This window comes from Peromyscus leucopus, chromosome 5, assembly GCF_004664715.2.
Source record: "Peromyscus leucopus breed LL Stock chromosome 5, UCI_PerLeu_2.1, whole genome shotgun sequence".
Taxonomy (NCBI): domain Eukaryota; kingdom Metazoa; phylum Chordata; class Mammalia; order Rodentia; family Cricetidae; genus Peromyscus; species Peromyscus leucopus.
This window is the reverse complement of record NC_051067.1, coordinates 40515196-40543181: the sequence shown is the minus strand read 5'-3', so window position 1 is coordinate 40543181 and position 27986 is coordinate 40515196. Positions and strand designations below refer to the sequence as shown.

The following is a 27986-nucleotide window of genomic DNA, read 5'->3' as shown; positions in this document are numbered from 1 at the left end:
TAAAATTAGTGATGTGGAAACAGTATTGCTACAGAGACTGTCTCAAAAACAGTATCACTAAAAATAAAAAAAACCAAACAAACCAAAACAACAACAAAAAAATCAAAGCAGAAATGACACTGAAGAAGAAAGTCCGAAACAATTCGCTTGAGTCTGCACTGTTACATCTCTGCTTCCATTTCTGTGAACGACCTATTTTTCTGGCCAGTAGTTAAAAATGCGGCTGCGCTGGGCAAAAGCCTGTTTCCGCCCGGTTTCGAACCGGGGACCTTTCGCGTGTTAGGCGAATGTGATAACCACTACACTACGGAAACACCTTGCTGCACCTGTTTGCTTTTCCCCACTAGATAAAAATGGATCCTACTCTCTGGGCCATGGTGGCACACACCTTTAATCCCGGAATTTGGTAGACAGAGGTAAATGGATCTCTGAGTTGGAGGCCAGCCTGGTCTACACAGTGAGTTCCATCCAGGACAGCCAGGGATACAGAGAAACGACGTCTCAAAAAACCAATAACAAAAAACAAACAAACCCCAAATAACCAACCAAGCAACAAAGATCCTACGGTCTTCATTCTTTTGATTCTTAAATTTGTGGTGAAGCCCAAAGACTAACCGCGAAACAGGTAAGGGCCCTGTACAACTGCAATTCTTTCTACGCAAGCTCCGGGCAGAGAAACCTCAGGTCGACTCCTGGGAAATTTTATTTAAAGGAATTTCCTTATGTTTTGCATGCTCCTTTCTCGGTTTGAGTGAGCCTCTCTTATCTTCCTACCCTTAGGCTAAAACGCCATGCTGAATTTTCATCCTAACACTTACAGAAATTGCTCAGTGAGACACTTCCTTGAGGATCGACAGGAAAGACCAAGTTATTTATTGTTCGCAAGAGGATGTAAGATAAATGACTCGGGTGTGTCTGAGTAGCTTCAAGTCAGGACAGGAAAACTTTATTCAGTATAAGCAATTACCAGTGAACAAATATCTGTGCTCTGATAATAAATGTACACACACACACACACACACACACACACACACACACACACACACACAATTTTGTCACCTATTTGTTCCCCGGTGATGAACAATCACACAGCAAAGCAGAGCTAAACCTAACTATAATGATGGCAAACTGAGCAGAGCCTTTGTTTTGTCTGCATCACATTGCAGTCCGTAGAACACAAGTGTTGAAAAGCATAAACACACAAAGACCAAAAGATGAGACGGTAAAAGCAGTAAAAATCATCTACATGGAGCACAGAGAATGGTAATAAGGTGACATCTTACCATGTGAAGTTGTTTTTGAACTTTCTAAGGTTTACATGTGCTGTTACATGTACTCTATTACTTTTCACAGCTGCATAATATTTCTCACTCTTTAGCTATTTACTATCCAGCCATGGCACTAAGGCTGAATCCAAACTTTGAAAAATCAATAGTAATACTGCTATTAATATCCACCTACAGGTGACACTGTATCTTTGAATATTGTGTGTGAAAGTCATTCCAAACTATGAGAAGACTCTCTAGATAACTGGACAGAAGGAGCTTTCTTTTTGAGACAGGGTATCATGTAGCCATTTCATTGCTTGGATTGCAGGTGGGCACCACCACCGGGTATGGGTATTGTAAACTTGATTATAAAGTTTTGGAGTGCTTTCCTGAGTGATTGTATCAGTGTAGCACTCACCAGCAGATATGAGAGCTGTTACAGCTTCATGCCTCTTATTATTCACACATTCAAGTTTCTAATTCCAAAATTGTTCATGCACATGTATGTATCTATATATTTTATTAATTTTGCTATGTATGGGTGTTTAAATTCTAAAAACTTTATTTTTAGTTATATGTGTATATGTGAGTGCAGTTCATCATGATTTTTGAGAGTCGTGCTAATCCATGTCAGAGGTTTTTCTTCTATTTTCAGCAAGAATGTGAAAACTTCTCTGAGTAGGTAATACTGTGAACTCTATAATTTCTTTCTTCTCCTCACTTAGATCCAGCAATTCATTATAAAACAGTTGTATCTCCTTGGGAAATGTCCCCCCTTTCGCCTGGGGAGCTCGTCTTTATTTTATGAGTGTGAATGAAAGCTCGGATCCCATTTCTGCCTGGATGCTTTTCCTTGGATTTCAGACTATTTTGATTATCAGGAGACCTCAGCTCATATATGGTTCAAGAAGTGAAAATTATGCATCTCTCAGTTATCTGCACTCTTTAACCCAGGAGGGGCACGCTCCAGGTTTCAACACAGCCCTGCGCTGGATAGTGAAAACTATGTGACCGGCTTCATGGTCAGTCAGTCTGGTAATTTTGCTGGATTTACAGGCAGTTTAGCCTGAAGAAAATGGACACACAGGGGGAGGCGAGGAGAGAATCACCATGAAATATCCAAAGTGTCTTGAAGGAAACCAGAGTGACTACACGTAGCGAGGCTACACACAAAGTACCCTCGCTGTGGAATCTGTGGGTCAGCGGCGGTTCTCCAACACGAGAAAATCAGAGGCGCCCCAAGCCTTCTCCCGTCTCAAGTCGTCCATCGTAATCGAGCATGGATTGAGCACAGTCTGGGGGTCATGTAACTTCATTCTTTTAATCCCAGCCCAGGCTGAAACTCAAACTATGCGATATGGATAAGCTTTCGGAAGGAGAATACGGTGCATACCTCAATTTAAATTTAAGTCGTCTGTGTTCTTTCTGGGTTTCGCCTGGAGGTCCTTTGCAAGCACCCTCTCCCTGTTCCATGTTCCAAGCCTCACGTCCAGGAAAACTTTAGAAGGCAGGACCCCCCCCCCCCCGGCCCAGACACTGCCCTAAAGCTGCACTTCTGAGTCTTCCTACACCCCCTGGCTCTTAATTTTGTCTGGGATCGCTTTCAAATATGAACAGTTTCTCAGACCGCGTTCTTGATTCCGTATCTGTCCCTTCTGTTGCATCTTTGAGGTGCTCAGGGACCTAAGAAGTTTAGCCAGCGACGGAGGCCGCCCAGGGCAGGGCCGGGGGTGGTGGGGTGGTGTGATGAACCAATAAAATACTGGTCAATTTTTAGTTTTTTTCCCCTGCTACTGTGCTTTTCAAAAATTAAGATGTAATTCATGCGCAATAAAGCTCAACCTTTTAAAGTGTTCAATTCAGTGATAATTTGTTTACTGAATTGTAACAGTCATTGCTACCTGACTTCAATTTTTTTTTGTTCTCCAGCCCCTGGCAACCGGTGTGACACGTCTTAACTCTAGATTTGGCGGTTTGGACATTTCATTTCAATAGCAACATGTAGTATGTGACTTCTGTGCTGGCTTCTTTTTCTCAACACGGTGCTTTCCTGTTTCACCCATTTGGTGATGTTTCAGAACTACGGTCCTTTCTGTTTTTTATAAATATCATATTGTCGGGTAGTGTAGGGCAAGACAAAAGTCTAGTAAAAGCCAGATCAGGGCGTTACAAGGTTTAATCTGTTTCTGTTATGGATTTGAACAGGAATTTCTCGTTTGAATTAAAACAAGAACTTCTGGTTTGAGTTAAAAAGGACTAGACGAGCCAGCCAGGAGTCGAACCTAGAATCTTCTGATCCGTAGTCAGACGCGTTATCCATTGCGCCACTGGCCCGCCATGACCTTGGGGCTTCCACTATTTATTATTAGCTGAAGCATTAAATTAATGATACCCAGTGTCATAAATTCAACAAATGTTTGATTTACATAATTTACAACCCTTAAAATGCTTTACATTTTTAAAGGAATTTCCTGCCCTGGACACCACTTGCGTTATTCCGGTTCGTTTTTCCATTCTTGCGCGCCTCTTGGGTTCCATTAACTTAGTCAATTGGTTCCCCTGATATTAAACAATCCCTCCCCTCCAGCCTGTTTGATTGAAGGAAAAAGTGAAAGGAAACCCACTCTTTCCTCCCCTTCCTCCTCTTCTCTTCTTGCTTTCAGATGTTTTGAAATAGTATCATTCTGGCCTCAAACTGTCAATTCTCCTGTCTCAGCCTCCTGGAGTTCTGGGATTACAGGTGTGCATCACAAAATTAAGTATCTTAAATTTTACAATCTCAATTCACTCAGCAATTTAGAAGCTCAGAGTTCAATTGAAAATTAAGCTGAGCCAAACGTGGTGACACAGACCTTTAAATTCCAGCATTTCGGATTTACCTAAAGAGTTATCTTGAAAATATAAAAGAGAGTTTGGCTGAATATTATGTAAGTATTCAATGTGAGCGAAAACACTTATCACTGCACTTGTAAGAAGGGGTGGATGCACTGTGTAGCGTTCAAGCCTCTTAGTGCGTCGTCCCTTTAACTCATTTGCACGTGCCTGGCAGATGAAATGTGTTCCTTAATTCTAGGCCATTTAGGTTCCCAACAGAACTGTTAAAGTAACCATTAGCATTTCTTTTGTTTTTTCTTTTCTTGCTCTTGGAACTCTGTAGGCCAGAGCTGGCCTGGAACTAAAGATCCTTTTCCTTCTGCCTGCCTCCTGGACAGCGCTCCCGGCAGGAAGTTGTATTCCAATTTAAAAGCAACAAGAAAACCCCCTGCCTTTAAGGCTACAGTTAGAGTTTGTCACCGCGGTAAACTGGTTAAACTGGGTTGGATGAAAAGCTACACGGTAAAGCCCACATTTGCTGTGAGCAGGATTTGAACCTGCGCGGGAAGAACCCATTGGATTTCGAGTCCAACGCCTTAACCACTCGGCCATCACAGCTCAATAGTCATAACCCTCTGATAATTTCACTTACATACTACACAAATTAAAAAAAAAAAAAAAAAAAAAAAAAAAAAAAAAAAAAAAAGATTCTGAAGGTAAAACACATACTCTGAGGGCATTGAGCACTGTAATTCTATCAAAGCCACACACTCCCGTTTTGGGGGCAGTTTCCTTTCAGCAATACTCAGAAGGCAATCACTTGGTCAAACCCTAATCAGATCTCTTCCCCCAGCCGTACTCAATTTGACCCGATCCCTACAGGCTTTTAGGTCCTAAATTACAGGTTTTAAAGGAGAGCAATATTCTAGCATACCAGAGTCTCACCCTTCTCCTTCCCCACTCCCAGTTTTCACAGATTATCGATTTTTTCTTCATAGATGTTGTAGGGAATAAAGTTTGAGTTAGTTGTATATACGCTGTGGTTACATTCTATTTTTTAGGTGAATGATTACAATAAATACAAGTAAAAAACCAACATGTTTTCCATATCCCTTACATGTTTAAACATTTTATGTATTATGGGTGAAAAACGAATTATCTCCAAGAACCCACATACAGTTAAACAGTTACCTTTTAGACTTCTCACAGATCAGGAGCCTTTCAGTCATAACCATTTACATAGGCAGTAGTTTTTATAATTGCCAGAAAAACAGGTTACTAGTTTCACTTTTCATATTCTAAAGTCCTATCCTATTGTCTTAACTTACCATCCAGTTCTTTGTTTTCTAGTTACATGAAAAAAACAAAACAAAAAACAAAACAAAACAAACAAAAAAAAAAAAAACAAAAAAACTTTGTTTTGGGTATGATGCACACCCAAACCCGTGAACACATTTCCCAACTCAGAAAGAACTTGAGCTAACTCCTGGGACTCAACTGTTTTTCATAATCATTAACCTAAGCCACAGTCTATACATCTTCTCAAGAGAAACTCATAGGTCCTAGCTGTGTGACACTTTTTTGATCTTATTGTCTATCCTCTGCAGCCTCTGCTTTATCAGGGGTGGGGCAACACTTTAAACAGTACAGCTTAAGAGGAAATCATCTTTATAATAACCCACAGATAAAAATGTCCAGCAGAACGAGATATTTCCATGATAATCACACTACATTAAAGGCAGTGGGATTCATCCCCTACACCCATTCACACCATGCCAGATACCAGAGCTAAATGGCAGTAAGCAAGCCTGTAAAGACATTCTGGAGCCGAAGCCCTCAGGACCTTGCCTATCTGAGATTCACCCATCAGGGCCTTGCATGCTGATGGGCCAATCTCCTGAAGTCAATTGCCACCTGCTGCTCCTCTGTCATGGCCACAGGCACAGAGTAAACATGTGTATTCCTAGAATTTGGGAGGCTAGAAGATCAAGATCGAAGAGTTGCTAGGGTCAGTTTCTGGTAAGGCATCTCTTCCTGCTTCTTTCCATGTTCTTAAGAGATCTTTCCTCTGTGCATACAGGGAGGGAGATCTCCAATGTCTTTTCCTAAGGACACAGGTTGCACTGGATTACAGCCCCGCGTTGCGACCTCATGTGACTTCAATTATCCTCTAAAATTTCCATCCCTCAATGCTATCACACTGGAATGAATTTGGGCTTCAAAGGAACGAATCTTCAGGAAGATACAGTCAGCCCACAGCAAGGTCCAGCTTGCCTTTAGTGGTCTGGTGCCCACTTCTGGTCCTATCACTCTGACTTCTATTGGTCTCAATGCTTGTAGGGTTCACTATGATGTCACCACAGAGCATGAGGGCACCAGAGCTGTATTCAAGAATGTTTCTCACAACCATGGTGAATGGTCCTCTGGTGAAGCCGACAATTCTCAAGGACGGCCTATATCTTATATAAATCTCATTTTAGCATTTAATCTCCCCAGCATGCAGCATTTTGCTCTGCAGTGTATCAAGGAAGAGCTGATATTTCAGTTTCATTTTGTTGATTTGTTCTGACTTAGAACCGTCCCCATCCCCTAATCTGAAGCACTGGGTTGGGAGTCTCTGCCTAACGAGTGAATGAGCTTGATCTGATGCAATGTTTACAACCCTTCTCCCTTGATGCCACACCCTTAAAATTCATTCTCTTTCACGTTTGTCAAATTTCCATCAGTATACATGGTCAAATTTAACCTGGCATGGTGACCTGCAATCTCAGTAGCCAGGAGGCTGAGGGAAGGGAAGAGGGTTGGCACAAACTGTAGACCAGCCTGGGCTGCAGTGTGAGGAGGCCTCGTCTCCAGTGAATGACTTTAACATCTGTCTTACATATGTGGAGTGTATCCCATCCACAACTACTGTTTTCTTTATATTTTTAAAGTCCCTTGTTGAAATTGGTTGTAATGTACATGTCATAAGTGGCTCGGGGTGTGTGTCATCTGTTGGCTTCTCATGGGTGATAACAGGATAAGCCATCCTATGAGAGCCATTTGGAGATGTTACAACCATGGTCTTGCCCTTCTGCTTATTAGGTCCCTTGTCATGTTTATTGAGAGTTTCCTCCAGGGCTTGCAAACGAGCACCTAGGCTCTGTTCTAGGGAGTAAACCTCCTTTCTTGTAAGGGATTCCAGATTTCTCATGGAATCATGGAAGTTTTTATGTTCTTCTGAAACATATGATTCCATGGACCTTATCTTATCAATTAACGATAATCTTTCTTCCTTATAGAGTGTCTGAGTAGCCACAACTTCTCTGGAGAGTTAGTGTTCTATCCATTAAATATTTATATTTATTATCAATGAAATCAATTTTGGGTACAAGCCTGTTTTGTAAATCCTGATTAGCAGATTCCAGAGAAAGAATCTTTTTCTGTAAGCCTTCATTGCTATCTTTTAAAGCCTGTATCAGTCCCAATAATGACTCATCTTTGTTCTTGTTATTAAACCAGTGTTTGAACACTGAATTATTACGATGAATGCCAAAATGGTACAGGCCAGATATGCCTTAGGAAGGTCGTATATTTCCAGGAAGATATCATTCATCATACAGGAGAAAAGGTTTTTAAACTCTTGTGAGGTAATGTTGTCTGCCATATTCCAAGAATTACTCAAAATTTGTTAGTCAGTTTTAAGGTGTAAAATTATCAAGTACTTTTTCTTAAAACAATACGCTTGGTTGCCTCGCTTACCTTTCGTGGTTTTGGGGGGTGTAGTAGCGCTTTTCAGCCAGCAGGAGGCGCTGGTACAGCTCCAAAGCAGGGCCTGCTGGCGACCTTGGCTGACCGCAGAGTGCGCACAGGCAGGAGATGGCCGGAGCCGGAGCCTGGAGCCGGCACTCGGAGCAGGGGAACGCCTCACTCCCAGCGGTTTTTCGCTGCTCTCGGGGCTAAGCTAGGGAACTGAGTTCGGACTAGCTGCCCCCCCTTTTCGGGAATGGAACCGTGTGGGCGTTCCCTGGTTCTATGGAACTTTGCAGGCGGGTTTAGGTACCCGCCAGGCGGGAAGGAGGCTGAGGGCGGGAGCCACCCAGACCTTTGGAATTCGCCCCACGTGAGCGCCAGATATTGGTGAAATTATTAAGGCCACTCAACGTAGTTAAAAGGAGATTTTATTTAATGGCCTAACTTACAAATGAAGGGATAGGTAGGTTGAGGGTTCTGGGAAAGACGCAGTCCAGGGGTGCTCTCTGGAGAACTCTGGAGCACTCTCCTCCATCCATCTCTAGCGTCCCGGCTCCCAACAGCAAGAGACCCCGGCGCATCCGGATCTCGGGTCTCCAGGACCCTCCCTTGGCCCGGCCTTGTAGGCCTGACAGTTACCAAAGCCTCCGTGGGGGTTGAAACTTCCTGACCAAAGCTGGAATGGCTACCCACTACAATTGACACTTGTTTCCTTGAGGGCCAAAATCACGCCTTTCTGTACCTGCATTCTGTTGTAGATGGTGGCGTTCTTTCAAGGTTTCGCTTGTTTCTCCGAATTTTCCAGAAACCTGGTACAAGTGGCTACGCCAAGTTGATTACCTGCAAAGGAAAGATCACTTATAGTTGCACGCAGGGCTGATGGCCTCTGCCCCTCTCCTGGGATCAGAGTGCGAACTTCAGATTCCCTAAGCCATTTTCTGTCTCCAAGAATGAGCGTCCGGATGCGTTGAACGTAGGGAAGTTAGCTGTGTAGACAGCGTTCGTAGTCTGGAAATCCTCTTTTGCAGAATGTGTCCTTAGCTTTGCTCTCTCGCTCCAAGTTTGAAGAATTGAAGAGGTGGAAACGTTTTATGCGTTATTATCTATAATTTATAAATATGAGAGAGGGAGAGAATCCGACGGCCTCTTAAGAGTGATTATTTCTGATAGTGTCCACGGTGAATGCCGAAGCCTGGGATGGAAACTGTGTCAGTTATACATGGGTGTGGCACAAGAGAGAAGCACTAACGTGTTGTTTCCGTAGTGTAGTGGTTATCACGTTCGCCTCACACGCGAAAGGTCCCCGGTTCGAAACCGGGCGGAAACAGGGTTTTTGTTTTGTGTGGCTGTGCTGAGTTTTCCGTGCGATGCTCTGCAGCCGGCTCAGGGGTGCCCTCTACAGCTGGGCGGCGGACGAAGGCAGAAGGCCACACTTCCACCCAGGGTTCTCTGGGCCCCGGGTTTTGCACCTCACAGGGAGGAGCACTGTAGGCCGAGTCCGTGAGTGGGAGCTGGACAGGAGGTCCTGCAGTGGTGGTGGTCGGGGTACCAGGCCCAAACTAACAAACGTGATCACACAGCACCAAATACAAAGCACAGCATCTTAACAGGTACTAGTTTTTTAACGTGAAAGAAAGAAAAAAAGGTGTTTGAAATTATTCTATTTGTTGTCCAGTTACATAAATGCTGTTGTTCAACACAAACAGGACTACTCGTATAAAAATGACATAGTAATTAATGAAAAACTAATTGAACATAGGAGAATACAGACAATTTTCAATTTTTCTGTCTTCCTCTGACTAAGGTTTTCTGTTGTTTGTTTTGAGACAGGGGCTCACTCTGTAGCCTTGGATGTCCTGGAACTCACTATGCAGACCAGGCACCCATCTGCCTCTGGAGTATTGGGGTTAAAGGCGCGTACCATCATGCCCAGGTTTTTTGCTTTGCTTTTTTTTTTCTTTCTTTTTTAAATAACATTATTCTTTATTGATTCTTTGGGAATTTCACATCAAGTACCCCATCCCTCTCACCTTCCAGTCCCTCCATATCCACCCCTCACCCCTGAAGTAACCCCCCCCCCCGAAAAAAATCAATTAAAAACCAAACCAACCAACCAACCAAACAAACAAAAATCCCACCTTGTTCCTCCGTTTCCAACACCTCTTCATTCACCCCAGTGGCACTGGCACTGGGTGCCGTGGTGTGTCATGCAGTACATACACTTTTGTCCAATCAGCCCCACCCACACAGTGGTCGCCGCAATGAGTCATGGGTCTGGTTCAAGGCCTCTGGCACTCCATCATCGTTTTTGTTTTTCAGACAAATTTCACACTGTAGCTCAGGATGACATGGAACTTCCTAAGTAGTTCTGTCTATCCAGACAGATGCAAAATGCAAAAGAATCCTCCCGCTTCAGCCTTCTGATTACTGGGATTCAAGGTGTGACCACCATGCCCCACCAAGAAATTATTTTAATTTTATTAAATTTTGTAGATTATATTATTCTAAAGATACACAATACACAATTTAAAAAATGCTAACAAATACAACAGAACAATAACCTGGCTACTGCATTGGATAAAAATAACACTGACATTTGTCTCATGATGCAGTAAAAACATTTATTTTGAACTAGCTGTTACTTTTCCCATAATAATTTCCCTCAAATTGCATGGAGGAATTAAGACAATGTTCCCTCCTTTTATGGTTCAGGGGAATCAAAACCACAGCCTCCCTCATGTTGGGGAAACAGCCTTCTTGGGAGACATATCCTCAACTTCCTAAATGTCGTGGCAAACACAGTCAGCTCTGCCCTTACCATGCATGCTGTCTTAGGGTTTCCATTGCTGCAACAGACCACCATGACCATAGAGCAAGCTGGGAGGAAAGGGTTTATTTGGCTTAGACTTCCAGATCACAGTCCATCATTGTAGGAAGTCAGAACAGGAACTCAAACAGAGTGGGAACCTGGTAGCAGGAGCTGATGCAGAGGCCATGGAGGGGTGCTGCTTATTGGCTTACATCCCATGGCTTGCTCAGCCTGCTTTCTTATAGAACCCAGGACCACCAGCCTAGGGATGGCATCACCCCCACTGTGGGCTGGGCCCTCTCCCATTGATCACTAAATGAGAAAATGCCTTATAGCTGTATCTCAAGGAGGCATCTCCTCAACTGAGGCTCCTTCTCTCTAAAGACTCTAGCTGTGTCAAGTTGACACACAACACCAGCCAGGACACAAGCCTGCATCATCCCGACTCATGATACCCATTTAGTGTGATGAAACTATGGGAGGTCTTGGAAGATTCATATCCTAAGTGTCCTTGACCTTGCCTAGAAACTGTCTGCAGAACAAAATCATGTGCCAGGTGTGCTTGCTAATTTCATGTATCACCTTAACTGGGTTGTGGTCTTCAGATACTTAGTAAAGAATCATTCTAGATGTTTCTGCTGGGGTGAGTTTTGGATGGGGCACATTTAAATTGGTGGACTTTTAGTAAAGAATATGTGTGGGCATCAGAAAATCAATGGCAGGGATGAATATCGGGACGGCTGGATCTGGGCAACTGCAGCCTCCCAGCAATTTTCTTTGGACTCAAATGCAATCGTTAGTTGAGTCTGTAGCCTGCCAGCATCCTTCATCAGAATTTGGATTTGCCAAATCTTGTTTAAAATATCACCGAATGACAGTTTTAAAACTACGATGAGCAGGACATGTACATGGACCATTGAAAGAGGGTCTTGCTGTGTGGGAGATTGTGTTCAACTCTGTATATAGCATAGGTCAGTGGGAATGTGGTGAGGAGCAGTATGAGGTTAGTGGGGCTAGTGGATAGTGTGGAGTTAGTGGACAAACACCATAGTAAAGGTATTTCTCACTAAACGGACTTCATATGCTTCTTGCTGGTGAGAAACCAGGGAAAGCCAGCATTCTGCAGAGGAGAGAGGGAGATCAAGAACTTTAGCAGATATTGAGGTAACAGTTTGAGGACATTGGCACTCTCTCTCAATTAACTGACTTTGTAGACTTCTTTATTAGAAGTGAATTTTACAAGGAAGTACAGAAATGGGCCTGGAGAAGGATCAGGAGTTTGATTGCAGTGTGGCCGAAGAATCTTTGCTAATCTCCACAACCACGTGAGCCAGCTCCTTAAAACAAATGTCTTTCTGTGTATGTGGGCATCCCATACATTGTTCTGTTTCTCTGGGAAACTCTAATCGAACCACCATTATTTTAAAGTATTCGGCTCCTTAAAAACACAGTGAGTCTCAGCCATGTCAGCATCATGCTGTCTTTCATTTGTGATAACCAGGTTTATAATCCCAGCACTCAGGAGACAGGCCACATAGCAAGTTCAAGGCCAGCCTAGGACAGAGAAGACTTTCAAAACAAATCAAAACACAAACCAGAACAAAGAAACTAAACACACAAAGCAAACAAAAACCCCAAACCCCCAAACAACAAAAACTCCAAACTAACCAAACAAATAAAACCAGAGATTACAAGTTTCATTTCAAACTGGTGAGTAAACAAAACTTCCTTGAGACCGGTCGCTCAGGATCTCGAGTTAATTCGATAAAAATACCTTTATTTGCTGTGAATAAGGCAACAATTGAAATGTTTATATTTACACAAGTTCGGAAAAGTACCAGCTGACAATAAAGCCGCAGAACCTATCTGAAAAGTGCCGGTGGATGCATCACCAAAGTGGCCGTGGATCTGAGGCATGTCTCCGTGTTGTGCTCTTTCCCGAGCTCATCCTACAGAAGGCAGATAATGGCAAAACAGAGACGTCGCCTTTGTGGGTCAACGGTGCCCGGGGGTGTTGGCGATCTTGCTTTGTTTGGGCAAAGAGTGGCGGGCGCCACCGAGCGTCGTCGTGCGGTACTGCAGCTAGAGGCTGATTTCCGCCGGCCGGGTCGCAGGTCCCGGGGACAGAGGCGGAGGTGCAGCGCCGGGCCTCGAGACGCCGAGACCGGCTGGGAAGCGCGCGACCCCCAGGCTCCGAGGAGCCAGACTCTCGGAGGTTTTCCGGGTTCTCAGAACCCGCAGTTTCCCTGGGAGAAGCAGAGTTGTGTTCGCGCAGGCACCAAGAGTGGCGGCTTGTCGTTTCCGCTTGTCTTTCTTTTTAAGGAGCAGCAACACGAAACACCCATTCTTCTAAAAGACCGAGGACAGTAATTACGTATCATTAAGTGTACCTAAGAAAGAGGGCTGCTCGAGCAGCGGCCGGTTAGCTCAGTTGGTTAGAGCGTGGTGCTAATAACGCCAAGGTCGCGGGTTCGATCCCCGTACGGGCCAGCTACCAAGCATTTTCTTAAATTAATCGCTGCCTTCAGCCAACCCCACACTCGCACGAGCTGTGAAAAATTCTGGTATATCAGCACAGCTTGCTTCATCTTAGAACCGATAGCGATTCCCGACCCAAACGCCAGCCCAGAATGCCGCGTGTACCTCTTTTTGGTGAGGCTTTGACTGGCCAAGGCTCTCAGGAAGCACCAAAACCAAAACGGTGTAGATGAAAAACCATATGGTTATATTTATTTATATTTCAAAAATGAAAGATCTGATGTGATTTCATAAGAATGAAGACAATAAACTCGGTGTGGATGGTGGTGCAAGCTGTTATCCCAGCTCTGGGGAAGTCAAGTCAGGAGAATCAGGAACCAGAAAGAATGATGACACTAAAAAGTTTTTCTGTGGCAGACCAAATAATAAAGCCAATCCCAGATTCTTAAGGTTCTTAAAACAAACAAACAAACAAACAAACAAAAACAAACAAAAAAAAAAACCCCATAATGGTCAGGGTATAAATTTCAGCATAACTATTTTCCTTGTTCTCAAAAGTAAAAATGAATCCTACTCCAAACCAAATGGCATGGCTTATTCCTTGTTTGGTACTGGTAACCAAAGTCTGTCATTTGACTGCAAACGTTGGCTGGCACAGGATAAGAGGGTCCAGGTGAATTTCTACAGCAGAACTTGAAATCTCTGCGCAGCCTAAGAACGCGTATACACATCCTTTTTAACACCACAAACCCTTCCCCTCTCCCACTCGTGTGTCAGGAGGCACGCACCCTCCAGAGTGTGACCGTCCATAAATGTCACGAAGCATTTTCAACATATTTGGAGGTGGTGCGTTATGCAAAGTACAAAAACACGACACAGGCCCCGCTGGGATTCGAACCCAGGATCTCCTGTTTACTAGACAGGCGCTTTGACCAGCTAAGCCACAGGGCCTCTTTTGAGCCCCCTCTCGATTATAGGTATATGTAAGGCTTATATGAAATAGAGTATTATCGTGTTTACTTCACTTTGCACCAAAGAAAACATATGTATGTCTCAAACTTCAGACAAAAAGAGAAAATTCCAGCCTTTAAGAAACATTTTCGTAAAATGCAAGGTTTAAAATTGATTTCAAATCGAAATGTTTGAAAATGTTATTTCATGGTGACTTGCGCCCCCTAGAGAGAACATTTTAGCAATTGCCTCATTTTCTCCACTGGGCGTCAGTCCTTACTTTTCCAGGTATTGGAAATAAAACAATGAACAAAACAACACAAATTTATTTCACTCTAGAGCCTGCATTTTACAAGGAGATTAAAAGGCAAGTTTTAAAAAGCCCAGGTAGACAGAAGCAAATAAAGCAAAACCCATTAAACAAACAATGGGATGTGCTAGCCTGCCAATTTACGGTACCCGAGAACACTCATTCTCTCCTTTTCCTTTCTTTTTTTGAGATACAGTCTCAACGTGTAGGCTTGGCTAGCCTGGAACTTATGTAGATCAGGCTGACCTCACACTCAGGGATCTGTCTGCCCAAGTCCTAGGAGTAAAGGTGTGGGTCACTGTGACTGCTCTTCCTGCTTTATCCAGGGGGAAGAAAGCCGGCCCCGATGAAGACTTCGGCAGAGATCCAGGCAGCCAGCTCCCACGTACCCTGTTCTGAGACCCCCGCCCCTCCCCGGTCTTTCAAAGCTACCCTGGCCTCCTCAAAGGGCTGCTGCGGCTGCTGCTGCTGCTGCTGCTGAAGCTCTGCACGTCTCTCACAGTCCTGTTTGGCCCTTTGCCCCGTGCGATTGAAACAGACTAATTCCCTGTCCTCCAGATTATAAACTAAATGGAGGATATGGAGACATGCATAAAGACGTGGGGAGCAATGTGACAACTTCTTCAGAATGCTGCCAGGGTCTAGAACTTGGACATGGTGACGGGGCATCAGAGCAGACAAAAGGCCCCTCAGTGCGGGTTCCATGTCGATTTGATGTGTGTGGAAAGGTGGTGGCGAACTTAGACGAAGGCAGCTTAGCATGGTATTAGAATGGGATCATTTCCCTTCCCTCCTCCCCTCCCTCTGTCCCTTCTCCTCCTCCTCTTTCTCTGTCTCGTTAAGACAGGATCTCTAGATAGCCCAGATCTGCCTGGCACTCGTAGCCCTGGCTGGCTTCGAACTTGCAACCATCACCCTGTCTCAGTCCCCCAAGTGCTCGCATTATAAGCACCTGCTACAGCTGATGCTACCTGACCTGTTCCTTATGGAGAGACTGAGGGCGACTGCATTCACAGAGCGCTCACAAAGGCAGCCCCTGCGAGACAGAGGCCATTGAGGAGTTCACAATGCAGACTCCTGGAGAGCGGCTTTCCTGTGGTTACTTTCCAATCCTTTCTTTCCAGTCCAGCCCCAGTCAGCATGCCCTACAGTGGGTAGATGGCATCCTCTTTGTCCACACACCCTGCCGTTCCTCTCCCCACGTAAGCAATTTTTCTTTTCTTTTTTTCTCTGAGACAGGGTTTCTCTGTGTAACAGCCCTGGCTGTCCTGGAACTCGAGTTGCAGAGTAGGCTGACCTTGAACTCACAGAGATCTGCCTGCCTCTGCTTCTCCAGTGCTGGGATTAAAGGCACACACACCCCTGCCCTGAATATAGGTGTTCTTCCCCGCCCCTGCCCCAAAGTTGCCCAGTTACACACAGACCGTTCGTAAAGGCTAATGGCTTCATAGACCCCTCCTGTGGGCACTTGCCAAGACTACTTCCCACCTGTCTCCAGTGAAGCCACAGGGTGTTTCCCCTTTCTCAGCTCCCTCCATGCTCCTAGGCAGGTATCTTGCTGTGATTACCAGAGAAGATTTTTTTTTAAGAGAACACATTTTTATTTTTTATTTTTATTTTATTTTATTTTTTGGTTTTTCAAGACAGGGTTTCTCTGTGTAGGTTTGCGCCTTTCCTGGATCTCGCTCTGTAGACCAGGCTGGCCTTGAACTCACGAAGATCCGTCTGGCTCTGCCTCCCGATATCCAGAAGAAAAAGAAAAGATTGATAAGCACAGTGTGGTGTTGATGGTACAAGACAGTGGTGGCTTTGACCACTGAAATGATAATCAGCTTACATTTGCTCCAGGACTTCGTACTGTTCATTACTGTCAACTCTTAAATCCAGACACCTGCTTCGAAATCTTGTTTAGAATGAGGTATAATGTACATAGTGATAAACAAATAATGCATAGAGTGATAAACCTCATCAATAAAAGCTTCCTGTATACATATATTTAAAGGATTTTGGTCGTCAGTTTCCATGTTTGTTAGACGCTTGAGTTGCATTTCTTTTCTGTAGTGCTGGGGGCTGGACCCAGGGTCTCATGCATGCAAGGCAAGAACTCTACCAACCGAACCCACTCCCAGCTCTTTGGCTTACATCTGACACAGGAACTTGTCTTATTGCTTGTCCGTGTTCTTTGTGAGGCTGACACATTCTTCATGGTGACGAACAAGGGGGTGTGTTGTGTTTCATATTCTAGTCGAGCGGAGTGTAGATTTCAGATCTGGTTGTGTGGCCTGCTTTTTACTAGTCTATCTACTTAACATCAGATCCTTGGCTCTGTGATGACCAATTTGCTTTTTCTCTCTCTCACAATTGAACCTTTGAAGTTACTGTAACAGGGTCAAGCGTTCTCCATCTTGTCTCAGCTTGTCTCTTTGGTTTCTAACCCCAGCCCTGAAAAGTCCAGTGGGAAAGCACTGGTCTAGAAACTCAGGGTCTCAACGCCCCGGCTAACTGCGTGCTCTTGGCTCTAGTTAAACTGCTTGCTTGTTTCCCTCAGCAACTGTCAACCAGGATGCAGTTTTTCTGGGTTTTGTCTTGAAAAATTCCCTGGATTTCGCACTCAGGGCTGCTTTGTGAGACATGTTTCTCTCCAGGCAAGTTGCAGGCCAGCTCACTATAGACTCTCAGCATGACCAAAGCTGTCCTAGCACTCAAGGTATAGCCTGACTCCCCCAGCAGTCAGGAAACCTCCTCCCCACCCCCCTCCCCAGCTGTAACACTCACCTACACTTTTTTTTTTTTTTTTTTACCCCATAACATTATGTGAAAGGATCTTTTCCTGTTGTGAGGTTAAAAAAATGTTATCTTCAATAAAGGAATGTCTAGATTTTAAATTTTAGGATATTGAGTCATATAGATAAGTACCTTAGGTTCTTTTTATATTAAAGAAAAGGAACACAGCACCAGAGGGTTTTCTTGTCTTCAACACTCAGAAGGCACCAGTTTTGATTCCTGCTAGGCAAGTCTTTAGACGAACAATAGAAAATGGTAACATGCCAACAGGACCCGCACAGGGGCAAGTGACACCCACAGTCACGTCCTTAGCCTCTCAAGCCTGTCAGATAACAGTTGCCCTCTTCCCCAGCTAAGAATGTATTTCCGTACCTGTCCCATCTAATTGAAACACAGGCTCTGTCCTGTCTTATGGTGCACACTGAATGCCAGATCCCTTGTGGAGGATCAGCCACACCTTATGTCCTGTCTAGCATACCTTTCCGAAGCCGATCAACGAACGTGTTACAGCCCCACAGAAGGGTGGGGCATAGCTTACTAAGTTACTGCCTTACATCCTGACACCTTCACTGACCTGTTAACTCAAATGCCCTTTTCTAAAGGCAGAAATATGAAGAATCTCCTTTGTTTCCTGGGTTGCTGTTGGGTCTCCCTTTCCAGCTTCTCTCCATGAAAGTGGCTGCTATTACAAGACCCGATATCCCTGAAATCTTTCCCACTGGTGACTCCCAGGTCACACCAACTACTCGCAATTTTGTGGACCTTCGGGTCAAGTCTACTGAATCCAGAATATTTATTATTAAACACACTAATATTTAAGCTACTTTTCAACAAACTTCAGAGCACATGTATTCTTTATGGTGATCACTCACCTAGCTTTGTAAGCTATTAATTGTGTCAGACTGAGGACTTTAACCCCCTCACTTCCAGACAGGCCCTGAGCAAGAATCTCTACCCCTAAGTTCCTACTCGGAGCAGTAGGATTTGCAAATCTTGGGAGGAATTAAAAAAAATCTGTACTAATCATTCACTTCACACACACACACACACACACACACACACACACACACACACACACCCAGGTAGTGAGAAGAACACACAAAAGAGAAAGCAAAGGAGGGATTGAACATGACTACTCTGTTGGAAATTAGATAATAAGTCCAAGAGACTAATGAAAATGAAGCAGTTTTTTTTTTTTTTTTTGGTTTTTCGAGACAGGGTTTCTCTGTGTAGCTTTGCGCCTTTCCTGGAATTCACTTGGTAGCCCAGGCTGGCCTCGAACTCACAGAGATCCGCCTGCCTCTGCCTCCCGAGTGCTGGGATTAAAGGCATGTGCCACCACCACCGCCCGGCGAAGCAGTTTTTAATATACAATTCTGTGTAGAGAAAAGACAAAATTGGTTCTCTGTGTAGGCTTGTCTAACCCGGAACTCACTCTAGACAAGACTCGCCTCAAACTCCACCTGACTTTGCCTCAAGATCTGTCTTCCTTTGCCTCCTGAGTGCTGGGATTAAAGGCAAGGCCGCTGACACCAACCATCTAGCTAAGACTTTATTTTTATTTATTTATTTATTTATTTATTTATTTATTTTTAAAAAATTTCAGCTTTTTCTTTCTTTTTAAAAAATACTTATTTTTTATGTGAGTGCTCTGTCTGCATGTACACCTGCATGCCAGAAGAGGGCATCAGATAAAATTACAGATCTTTGTGAGCCACCATGTAATCTGCTGGGTATTGAATCAGGTCCTCTGGAAGGGCAGCCCACTACTCCTAAGCGCTGAGCCATCTCACCAGCCCCAGACTGTTTTTTAAAGTGCCTCTATCAGGAGAATCTCCTGTTCAGGCCTTGCCCTCTTCCCAAACTCCCCATCCTAAAAATTGAGGGCAGAGCTTTAAGCAATGAATAATTTGACTTAGACTGTTCCCTTCTCTGTGCTCAGTAATGCAACAGATCGCCTGTAACTTTCCATCTCTCAGAATTCTGAGATAAAGCCTGTGCCAGCTAGCTCCTGCATAATTTTGATAAGTGCTTCTGACACTGAAAACGGACCCTAATGTATTTATTACACTGGTGAACACGGCTACTGGGAAGCAGCTTTGACGCTTCAGAGCTAACCTCTCCATCCTTTGTAGACTACCTGGCACACTTCATGTAACAAACCATCTTCTTTCAATTTGTTTTTGATCAAATGACACCTTCAATGAAGTCGTCTTTGTATATCTCTGTCTAAAATACTAGTCGCCATTAACCTCTTTAAAACTTACCTGTTCTGCATTTTCTTCCTGGGACATCTACCACCCGACATCCCACACCTTCATTTCACCAGCTGGAAGGAATTTCCATGGGGACAATTTCTTAAGCTTCATTACCCAGGCCTACCCTTAAAAACGTACTGTGAACACTGGACCGAGTTGACCAGTGCGGGACTTGAAAGTCTACTTTTAACAGATGACAGAGAAAGAGAAAAATTTAAGAATCCTGTCATTTATTGAAGGTTAACTAGACCTGTTCAAGTGTGAGGCTGTTCTAAAAACTGGGCATGATGGTGGACGTCCCAAATATCTTTGGCCTAGGATGCAGTTGCACAAGCCTTAATGTCAGCACTCCGGAGGCAGAGGCAGGAACAGCTTGATCTACAATTTGAGTTCATTAAAAAAAAAAAAAAAAAAAAAAAAAAAAAAAAAACAAAAAACAAAAAAAAAAACCAAAACAAAAAACACAAAAACTGTTTAAAGAAAAAAAAACCAAGGAAACCGTTTCAAAATCCAAACGGGCTCCTAGAAAAACAAAAAACCGTTAAACGTATTTGAGTACTTGGGCCTCACCCAAACATGTTGACACTGGATGGCAGGTCATGTAATTAGTGGGAATCAGCTCTTAAGAGCCTGACTACTGTACCCTAAGTTAGATAAAAGGTTGTCTGCCATTTTCAAGTCAGTTTTTAGGTTTACATGCAACAGCTTCTTTCTAGACTGTATGTGTGGCTCTGAAAAGAGCCTTTGGGGGAGAGGGCTACCTAGAGCTGCTCATTTGGCCTTGTGGTGGCTCTCGGTCTTCTTGGGCAGCAGCACCGCCTGGATGTTGGGCAGGACGCCGCCCTGCGCGATGGTGACGCGGCCCAGCAGCTTGTTGAGCTCCTCGTCGTTGCGGATGGCCAGCTGCAGGTGGCGCGGGATGATGCGCGTCTTCTTGTTGTCGCGGGCCGCGTTGCCAGCCAGCTCCAGGATCTCGGCCGTCAGGTACTCCAGCACGGCCGCCAGGTAGACCGGGGCGCCGGCGCCCACCCGCTCCGAGTAGTTGCCCTTGCGGAGCAGCCGGTGCACGCGGCCCACGGGGAACTGCAGGCCGGCCCGGGACGAGCGGGTCTTGGCCTTGGCACGAGCCTTGCCGCCCTGCTTGCCGCGTCCAGACATGGTGAACACCTTGAACAACTGAAGGTTACGGGACAAAACCAAGCCAACCCCTTTGGCTTTTATAGTCAAGCCACGGCGCGAAAAAGGAGACGCGTCATTGGTTGATAGACTGAGTTCATTGTAACCAATAGAAACGCAGCTTGGGGATGATTTTGAATTCTTATTGGGTAACAACAGACTCAGCCTTTTCTGAGTGACCACTAACAAGACACAGGGCACTTCACTCTATTTGCATACGAAGCTCTAGATAAGGAGTACACACGTGTGGTTTGCTTTGGGTTTTCCGTTGGCGTTTCGTTCCTTTTGTTGTCCATCATGCCTGAGCCTGCAAAGTCCGCTCCCGCCCCGAAGAAGGGCTCCAAGAAGGCCGTGACCAAGGCGCAGAAGAAGGACGGCAAGAAGCGCAAGCGCAGCCGCAAGGAGAGCTACTCGGTGTACGTGTACAAGGTGCTGAAGCAGGTGCACCCCGACACGGGCATCTCGTCCAAGGCCATGGGCATCATGAACTCGTTCGTCAACGACATCTTCGAGCGCATCGCGGGCGAGGCGTCGCGCCTGGCGCACTACAACAAGCGCTCGACCATCACGTCCCGGGAGATCCAGACGGCCGTGCGCCTGCTGCTGCCCGGGGAGCTGGCCAAGCACGCCGTGTCCGAGGGCACCAAGGCCGTCACCAAGTACACTAGCGCCAAGTAAACCTTCCGAGCGAGTGTTAACATCCAAAGGCTCTTTTAAGAGCCACCAAGTTGTCCGTATTAGAGCTGCAAACACGAACAAGTTCTAGAGTAAGGCTCTTGAGCTGTTCTACACGGAGGCCCCGGTACCAGGTGTAGAGCATAAGTACCTAAGGATGATGCCAAGAACCTCCTGTCTCATTGGGGCAGCCCAGTTTTGTGTCCTGAGAAGCCACAAAGACTCAGTTTAAAAGTAATATGAACTTTGGGCGAAAGGAAGTACTAAAGAGCTTTAAACTGTATTGTTTCCTGGCCTAGTTAGTTATTTCGAAGTCGAGGCCAAGGCTGAAGGTGTAAATTGAGCTGTTAAGAGTGCTTGACATGCAGGAAAACCTGGGCTTAATCCCCATCACTGCGTAAACCTGGCCTGGTGGGTGGGACACATCTGTAAGGTTAGTGTTCTGGTAGTGGAAGTAGGATCAGAATTTCAAGGTCACGCGATGCTGGTGGTGCACGCCTTTAATCCCAGCACTCGGGAGGCAGAGCCAGGCGGATTTCTGAGTTCAAGGCCAGCCTGGGCTACCAAGTGAGTTTCAGGAAAGGCACAAAGCTACACAGAGAAACCCTGTCTCGAAAAAAACAAAACAAAACAAAACAATTCTGGCCAGGCTGGCCCACATGGGAGGGTCTCGTGATAAAACCGAGGCTAGTTTCTAAAGGAAAACAATTTAAAAGGGTCGCTGGTGGTTCACACCTTTAATCCCAGCATTGGCGAGGCTCAGGCAGGTAGTTCTGAGTTCAAGGCCAGCCTGGGCTACACAGCGAAACCCTGAGTCCGGAAAACAAAACCAAAAATGATTTAATTATGAAAATATGTATACATTTTTTGCCATTCGGTTTTCTAAGGTTTGAGGGTACAGCTACTGAGCGTACAGAATGAACTGATACCTGGTCAGACTGGAAAATTTCAACATACAGAACTTGTTTTCTATTCATCCAAGTCTTTACTAGAGATCTGCCTGTTACGTTAATTTTTTTTTTTGGTTTTTCGAGACTGGGTTTCTCTGTGTAGCTTTTTGCCTTTCCTGGAACTCACTTGGTAGTCCAGGCTGGCCTCGAACTCACAGAGATCCTCCTTCCTCTGCCTCCCGAGTGCTGGAATTAAAGGCGTGCACCACCACCGCCCGGCCCTTTCTGCCCCTTCACTTTTAATGACAGCAAAGTCTTTCTAACCCTTAAGCAGATCTCAAGTAGCTGATGGGACAAAACAGCAGTTCAGTACAACGGCCTATTTCAGTTTCATGGAAAGGAATGAGAAACCGAAGAGAATTACTTTTATGTTTCTGCAATAAGCATTCTAGCTTTCCACTATACAGAATCTTTTTTTAAAAAGACAGATTCTTGCTATGTAGCGCTGACTGACCTGGCATTCACTGTGTAACAAACTCTAGGCTCCTTCCTCAGTCATTTGAGATTCTGGATTATAAACCTGTGCCACCTCGTCCAGCATCTGATACAAAGGACTTTTTTTTAGAATGATGATGAATTTCACCTTCAGGTTTATTTGATTAGTATTGGATTAAGCGTTTAGCTTCTGAATTCTTTTTTTTTTTTTTTTTGGTTTTTCGAGACAGGGTTTCTCTGTGTAGCTTTGCGCCTTTCCTGGAGCTCACTTGGTAGTCCAGGCTGGCCTTGAACTCACAGAGATCCACCTGCCTCTGCCTCCTGAGTGCTGGGATTAAAGGCTAGCTTCTGAATTCTTAATGGGATACCGCTGTTTATTCACTCTAGGTTGGCGAGGCAGTTTTTGAAAATATATCATCTTGATTTTACGAAGTTTATTTGGTTCTCTGGAGCTGTGAAAAGACACTGTCTTGATAGAAAACCTGGGTGGAGTTAGGTCTTAGCTTTTAGGCCACCACTTTTCCCTTTCATTTGGATCTCATTTTGTTCCTCTGGAGAGAACAGAATAACAGCTGGAATGAATCGTTAATATCCATGTTCTTTCATAGACAGCAAAACTGCTGCACAGACAGACCTTAAATAATTCTGCATATATATATTATATATACTTTTATGCATGTAACATTTCCTTCCTCTTCAGCCATATATTAGTCCCACTTAACTTTGGCTAAAATGAGATTTTAATTGTATTTTATAATCAAATTATTAAAAAGTTGAATTTGCTAGACCGGCCTCCCCTAAAAGAATTCATTTTGTAAACTGGGTGGTGGCAGCAAATGCCTTTAATCCCAGCATTTGGGAGACAGGGGCGGGTGGATCTCTGAGGTCCGGGCTAGCCTGGTCTACAGAGTGAGTTTCAGGACAACCAGGGCTGCACAGAGAAACCCTGTCTCTGGGGAAAATCAATTCATTTTGTAACAAGCAGCTTATACCTTAGGACAACTGTGGCTGTGCTCTGGCTTCCTCAGGTAACATTTGGACCGGCCAGTCACCTTCAGCCTTCATCCTGGGCAGTTTCACTTCAAATGCTCTAATGGCAGCCGACTACAGGATGTTTGAAGCTGTTTGGAATTTTATTACTCCACACAGTTCTAAAGGACCTTTCCCTCTCTGTTCCTCTTAGATAATGAGGTTATAAGGTGGGTCTGGAGGTGTATTAGCTGGCATTACAACCCAATGAAATGAAAGTGGAAGACTCCAGGGTTCCCCCCAACACACACACACACACACACACTTTTTTTTTTTTTTTTAAACTGTAAATGAAGTTTCTGGTGAGATTTCCTAGAAAACTGCAAATTTCATCCTTGGATGGGAGAAAGGTCTTCAGTGAAAGTTGCTAAATTGAAATTCTCTTCTGATTAAGGGTTTTACTCCAGCTGAGAAACTCTTTTTCCATTCCCACATCCCTATAATTTTCCATTTCCCTGTCCTGCCTCAACCTCAGATAGTAATTGAACAGAGACTTTTTACTCTGTCTTTAGGAATAGGAGAAAAATGAAATTTGTTCATTCTCCCAGGATTTTTTGTGAATTATTCCCGTATTTGCATCTAAAAGCATAAACCCAGTTTGCTATATTAAATTTACTGCTCAAGAGAAATACAGCATAGTTTTCATTTAGTTATCAAGTACATTTTTAACAAGGTAAAAAAAGGGACATTAATTTTAAAATGTTCTATATGATCCACTATATAAAAAATAGTTTCAGTATGTAAAACTTTAAGTAGACCTTGTTTTTAAGTGTTTGAGATCCAGTGTCTATATTATACTTTTACAGTACATCACATTTCTTTGTATTTCAGTTATCTTACTTTTATTGTTTGAGACAAGGTCTCACTGTGTATCTTGTGATGGCCTTGCCTTTGAGTTACTGAGATCTGCTTGCCTCTGAGGGGTTAAAAGTGAAAGCCTGTTTGATTTGTTTTGAGTTCTTATCCAGGAAGATTCAGATTAGATTACATACCTAAATGGTGCTAAGCATAATTAATATTAATCTGATCATTGAATCCATCGATTAACTCTAAGTGGAAAATAACTAAAGCAAAACACAATCAAGCATTCACTGCCTCGGTTACATGCCATGTTGCTGGTGTTTAAAAAGCCACTATGGCCCTGGAGGCTGCGAGCGGCCGGCATGCTCCCCTCGCTGGGAGCGAACCGCTGCTGGGCGGGCCTCGGCGGTCCAGCCGAGCGAAGACGGTGGGCCGGGACAGCGCCATCGCCGCGGGCGTGTGCGGGGCCCTCTTCATCCGGGACTGCATCTACTTTGACCGCAAAAGGCAGAGTGACCCCGACTTCAAAAACAGGCTTCGAGAACGAAGAAAGAAACAGAAACTTGCTAGGGAGAGAGCTGGGCTCTCCAAGTTACCTGACTTAAAGGATGCTGAAGCTGTTCAGAAATTGTTCCTTGAGAAGAAGAGCTTGGTGAAGAGTTGTTAGCACAAGGTGAATACAAGAAGGGTGTGGACCACACCTGCAATCGCTGTGTGTGGACTGCCTCAGTCGGCAGCTGAGAGTGTGACAGCAAAAACCACCACCAGTGTTCCAGATGCTTCTGACCAAGCTTCCAACCATTAGTCAGAGAACTGTAACTGCTCAGAGCTTGGCTGAAGATGATGTGGAATGAGCCAGATATCAACACGATAAAATCTCAGCTAAAAATGATTTCACCATTAGCTTGGAAGCTGGTCGGCTGTGGGGAGTAAGGGCAAATACGCTTGTCAGGAGCTGTCCTACACTGAAGTCTACCAAGTGAGTGTGCATTTTGAGTAGATCCTTTGACTATTTTTTCCCAGTGAAAAGTATTTTGATAGAACTTTTAACCTTATAAATACACTGAGTTAACCAAAATATCATGGATTTTGTTTATTCTTAAGACATGCAATTCAAATGTAAATACAGTAGAGTATTACTTAGGTAAAAACTCACAGTGATGAATTTTAAAACATTGGAAGAGACTACGGAGAATAGTTGAATAACGCCCATTTTTTAAAGGCTAGTACATTTTACCGTAAGTCATCAAATTGGATAGAAACTTGTGTGTGTGAAAACAGCATTAGAATCTTGCAGAGACTGTTTCTTTCTGTTTACTTTTGGACATGTGAAGTGTGCTGTTTCGTTGTTAGCAATCCCATTCCCTCCCCATGTTTCCTAAAAGCTTCAGTCTGCATCAGAGGCTTAATGTCCTGTGGGGACTAACCCCTAGCATTTCAGGCACCTGGCCTCGGAAAGCACCAGGATTAGACCTGGGTGAGCCTCGCCCACTGTCTGCTCACTTTGCTTTTTATAGACTGAGAGGACCAGTCTGCTCATCTCTTGGGTGACTGTTCAGCATGCAGTTTTAAATGGTTCTGTTGGGTGTCTTTAGGTCCATCTCCAGCTGATGGCTGATAATTTGCATTTGTTTATATTCTGAATTTGCATGTTGACCTGACTTGGTATTTCTAAATTAAACCTCTAAATTGGGGGGAAAAAAGCCAGTCATGCCAGGCGTAGTGACACATACCTTGAAATCCCTGTACTTGGGAGACAGATGCAGGAGGATCTTTGTAAGTTTGAGACCAGCCTGGTCTACAAAGAGTTCCAGGACAGCCAGGGCTACACAGAGAAACCCTCTCTCAAACAAAACAAAATCAAACAACAAAAAGCCATACATGCCTAGTATTATTTGACACTCAAAGAGCTGGAGTGAATAAAAATGTCTTTCTCATGTCAACCCTGAAAGATTTAACAAAACAAAACCGATTTCAATTGTCTCAATAATTGCCAGTTTTTCCTTTCTCCATTCCAGGACTATCACTACCAACTCTTTGATGATTTATGTTATTGTTAATTAAGGATTAATATGACACACAGGTGGCAGTATTCAGGCCCCTATGATCTCAACCATTCTTTTTTTTTTTTTTTCCGAGTCAGGGTTTCTCTGTGTAGCCCTGCCTGTCCTAGAGAACTCAACTCTGTAAAGCAGGTTGACCTTGAACTCAAGACCTTCTCCTGCCTCTGTCAGCTAGTTAAAGGCGTGTAGCACCATGGCCTGGTGAATTATTTTTTTTTTTCTTTTTGTAATTCCAGCTACTCTGGAGGCTGATGCAAGACTAACTTTTAGGCCGGCCTGGAAAAAGGGAACGCTTGCTTAACGTGGAATGCTGCTGGTTTATGCAAAATACAGCGCCCTCCCCCGCTCCGCAAATCACAACCAAACTAAACCAGCTGAATTAAAGAACACGGCATACTTGTAATTACTTTAAATTGTGCACATACCACGGGCTGTTTAATTCACAAATCATTTTACAGATACCATCTTTAATTCTACCTTGCAACGACTTGGAGAACCCAAACTTCCAGTCATGCATTACCTGTTAAAGGGGAGACCAGGTTATGTCTCCCTTAACCCAGTCATTCTGATAGCTGCTTCAGAAAAGTCTGCCTCATTCAAAATAAAACTTAAAACCGAGGCCTGCATCTGAGTGTGCGCGCACACACCTAAATGTCGATTACAAAAACCTTTCAGACCTCCCAACGCAGCCCAATGGTTGTGGGGAGGCCGCGGGATTCCTGAAGAAAGCAGCGCCAGTTGCTGTAGAGCTGCAGTTCCCCGGGGAAGGGACAGAGGAAAGTTACTTTGGAAGGGTTAATCTTTCCGAAAGGGTAGGTTACCGGGCAAGGAAAATAACACTGGAAACCGGTTTAGCTCCTTTGTAGAACGTGTGGTGGCCCTAAAAAGGGCCTTTATGTAAATAAGACGGTGCACAAACCCCCGGCTAACTCAGCCGCCGAAGCCGTAGAGCGTGCGTCCCTGGCGCTTGAGCGCGTAGACCACGTCCATGGCCGTGACGGTCTTGCGCTTGGCGTGCTCCGTGTAGGTGACGGCGTCGCGGATCACGTTCTCCAGGAAGACCTTCAGCACCCCGCGGGTCTCCTCGTAGATGAGGCCGGAGATGCGCTTGACGCCGCCGCGCCGGGCCAGGCGGCGGATGGCGGGCTTGGTGATGCCCTGGATGTTGTCGCGCAGGACTTTGCGGTGGCGCTTGGCGCCGCCCTTGCCCAGGCCCTTCCCGCCTTTGCCGCGACCAGACATGACAACAAAGAGAAAAGCAGCTGCCGAGAAGCAAACTGACGGGTTCCAGGGAAAGCAGTTCTATCTTATAGGGAACTCGCGGACCGGAGTGAAAGCAGGAAGCGCCAGGCGGAAGTGCCTGCGGAAGGGGGAGGGGCTCCCAGCCGCGCAGGAATTCAGCGGCTTTCAATTCTATTTTACTTCATTTAAGAGCAAAGTCTGTGTCCCACCA

At 44.7% G+C, this 27986-nt stretch overlaps 3 protein-coding genes, 6 non-coding genes and 1 pseudogene across 10 annotated transcripts; 4 read left to right on the top strand and 6 right to left on the bottom strand.

Moving 5' to 3' along the window:
* Positions 1 to 241: 241 nt before the first annotated feature.
* On the bottom strand, positions 242 to 314 carry Trnav-aac. Its single transcript has one exon. It is a non-coding gene; the product is annotated as a tRNA-Val (tRNA).
* A 3215-nt stretch (positions 315 to 3529) lies between these two features.
* Trnar-acg lies at positions 3530 to 3602 on the bottom strand. The gene has a single exon. It is a non-coding gene; the product is annotated as a tRNA-Arg (tRNA).
* Positions 3603 to 4618: 1016 nt separating this feature from the next.
* On the bottom strand, positions 4619 to 4700 carry Trnas-cga. Its single transcript has one exon. It is a non-coding gene; the product is annotated as a tRNA-Ser (tRNA).
* Positions 4701 to 7942: 3242 nt separating this feature from the next.
* LOC114700679 (histone H4) lies at positions 7943 to 27805 on the bottom strand. 2 transcript variants are annotated; one of them, XM_028880353.2, is made up of 3 exons: positions 27464 to 27805; positions 10565 to 10567; positions 7943 to 7957 (listed from the first exon to the last, which is right to left on the bottom strand). In XM_028880353.2, exon 1 carries the CDS (start codon positions 27773 to 27775, stop codon positions 27464 to 27466), a length of 312 nt encoding a protein of 103 aa, XP_028736186.1. In that variant the 5' UTR covers positions 27776 to 27805; the 3' UTR covers positions 7943 to 7957; positions 10565 to 10567. The 2 variants fall into 2 exon arrangements, with proteins under 2 accessions (XP_028736186.1, XP_028736195.1); XM_028880362.2 differs by lacking the exons at positions 7943 to 7957; positions 10565 to 10567 and adding an exon at positions 24012 to 24021.
* On the top strand, positions 9069 to 9141 carry Trnav-cac. Its single transcript has one exon. It is a non-coding gene; the product is annotated as a tRNA-Val (tRNA).
* Positions 13040 to 13113, top strand: Trnai-aau. Its single transcript has one exon. It is a non-coding gene; the product is annotated as a tRNA-Ile (tRNA).
* Positions 13979 to 14052, bottom strand: Trnat-agu. Its single transcript has one exon. It is a non-coding gene; the product is annotated as a tRNA-Thr (tRNA).
* Positions 16069 to 20593, bottom strand: LOC119086086 (histone H2A type 1-H). Its single transcript, XM_028880183.2, has 2 exons — positions 20166 to 20593; positions 16069 to 16093 (listed from the first exon to the last, which is right to left on the bottom strand). The coding sequence occupies exon 1, from the start codon at positions 20560 to 20562 to the stop codon at positions 20176 to 20178; it is 387 nt and encodes a 128-aa protein (XP_028736016.1). The 5' UTR covers positions 20563 to 20593; the 3' UTR covers positions 16069 to 16093; positions 20166 to 20175.
* On the top strand, positions 20863 to 21273 carry LOC114700647 (histone H2B type 1-K). Its single transcript, XM_028880328.2, has one exon. It carries the CDS (start codon positions 20878 to 20880, stop codon positions 21256 to 21258), a length of 381 nt encoding a protein of 126 aa, XP_028736161.2. The 5' UTR covers positions 20863 to 20877; the 3' UTR covers positions 21259 to 21273.
* Positions 24805 to 25324, top strand: LOC114701960 (annotated as a pseudogene).
* Positions 27806 to 27986: the final 181 nt, after the last annotated feature.

Excerpts from the sequence above, each read along its gene's own strand:
- LOC119086086 (XM_028880183.2), bottom strand. The coding sequence starts at position 20,562 with ATGTCTGGACGCGGCAAGCAGGGCGGCAAGGCTCGTGCCAAGGCCAAG.
- LOC114700647 (XM_028880328.2), top strand. The coding sequence starts at position 20,878 with ATGCCTGAGCCTGCAAAGTCCGCTCCCGCCCCGAAGAAGGGCTCCAAG.
- LOC114700679 (XM_028880353.2), bottom strand. The coding sequence starts at position 27,775 with ATGTCTGGTCGCGGCAAAGGCGGGAAGGGCCTGGGCAAGGGCGGCGCC.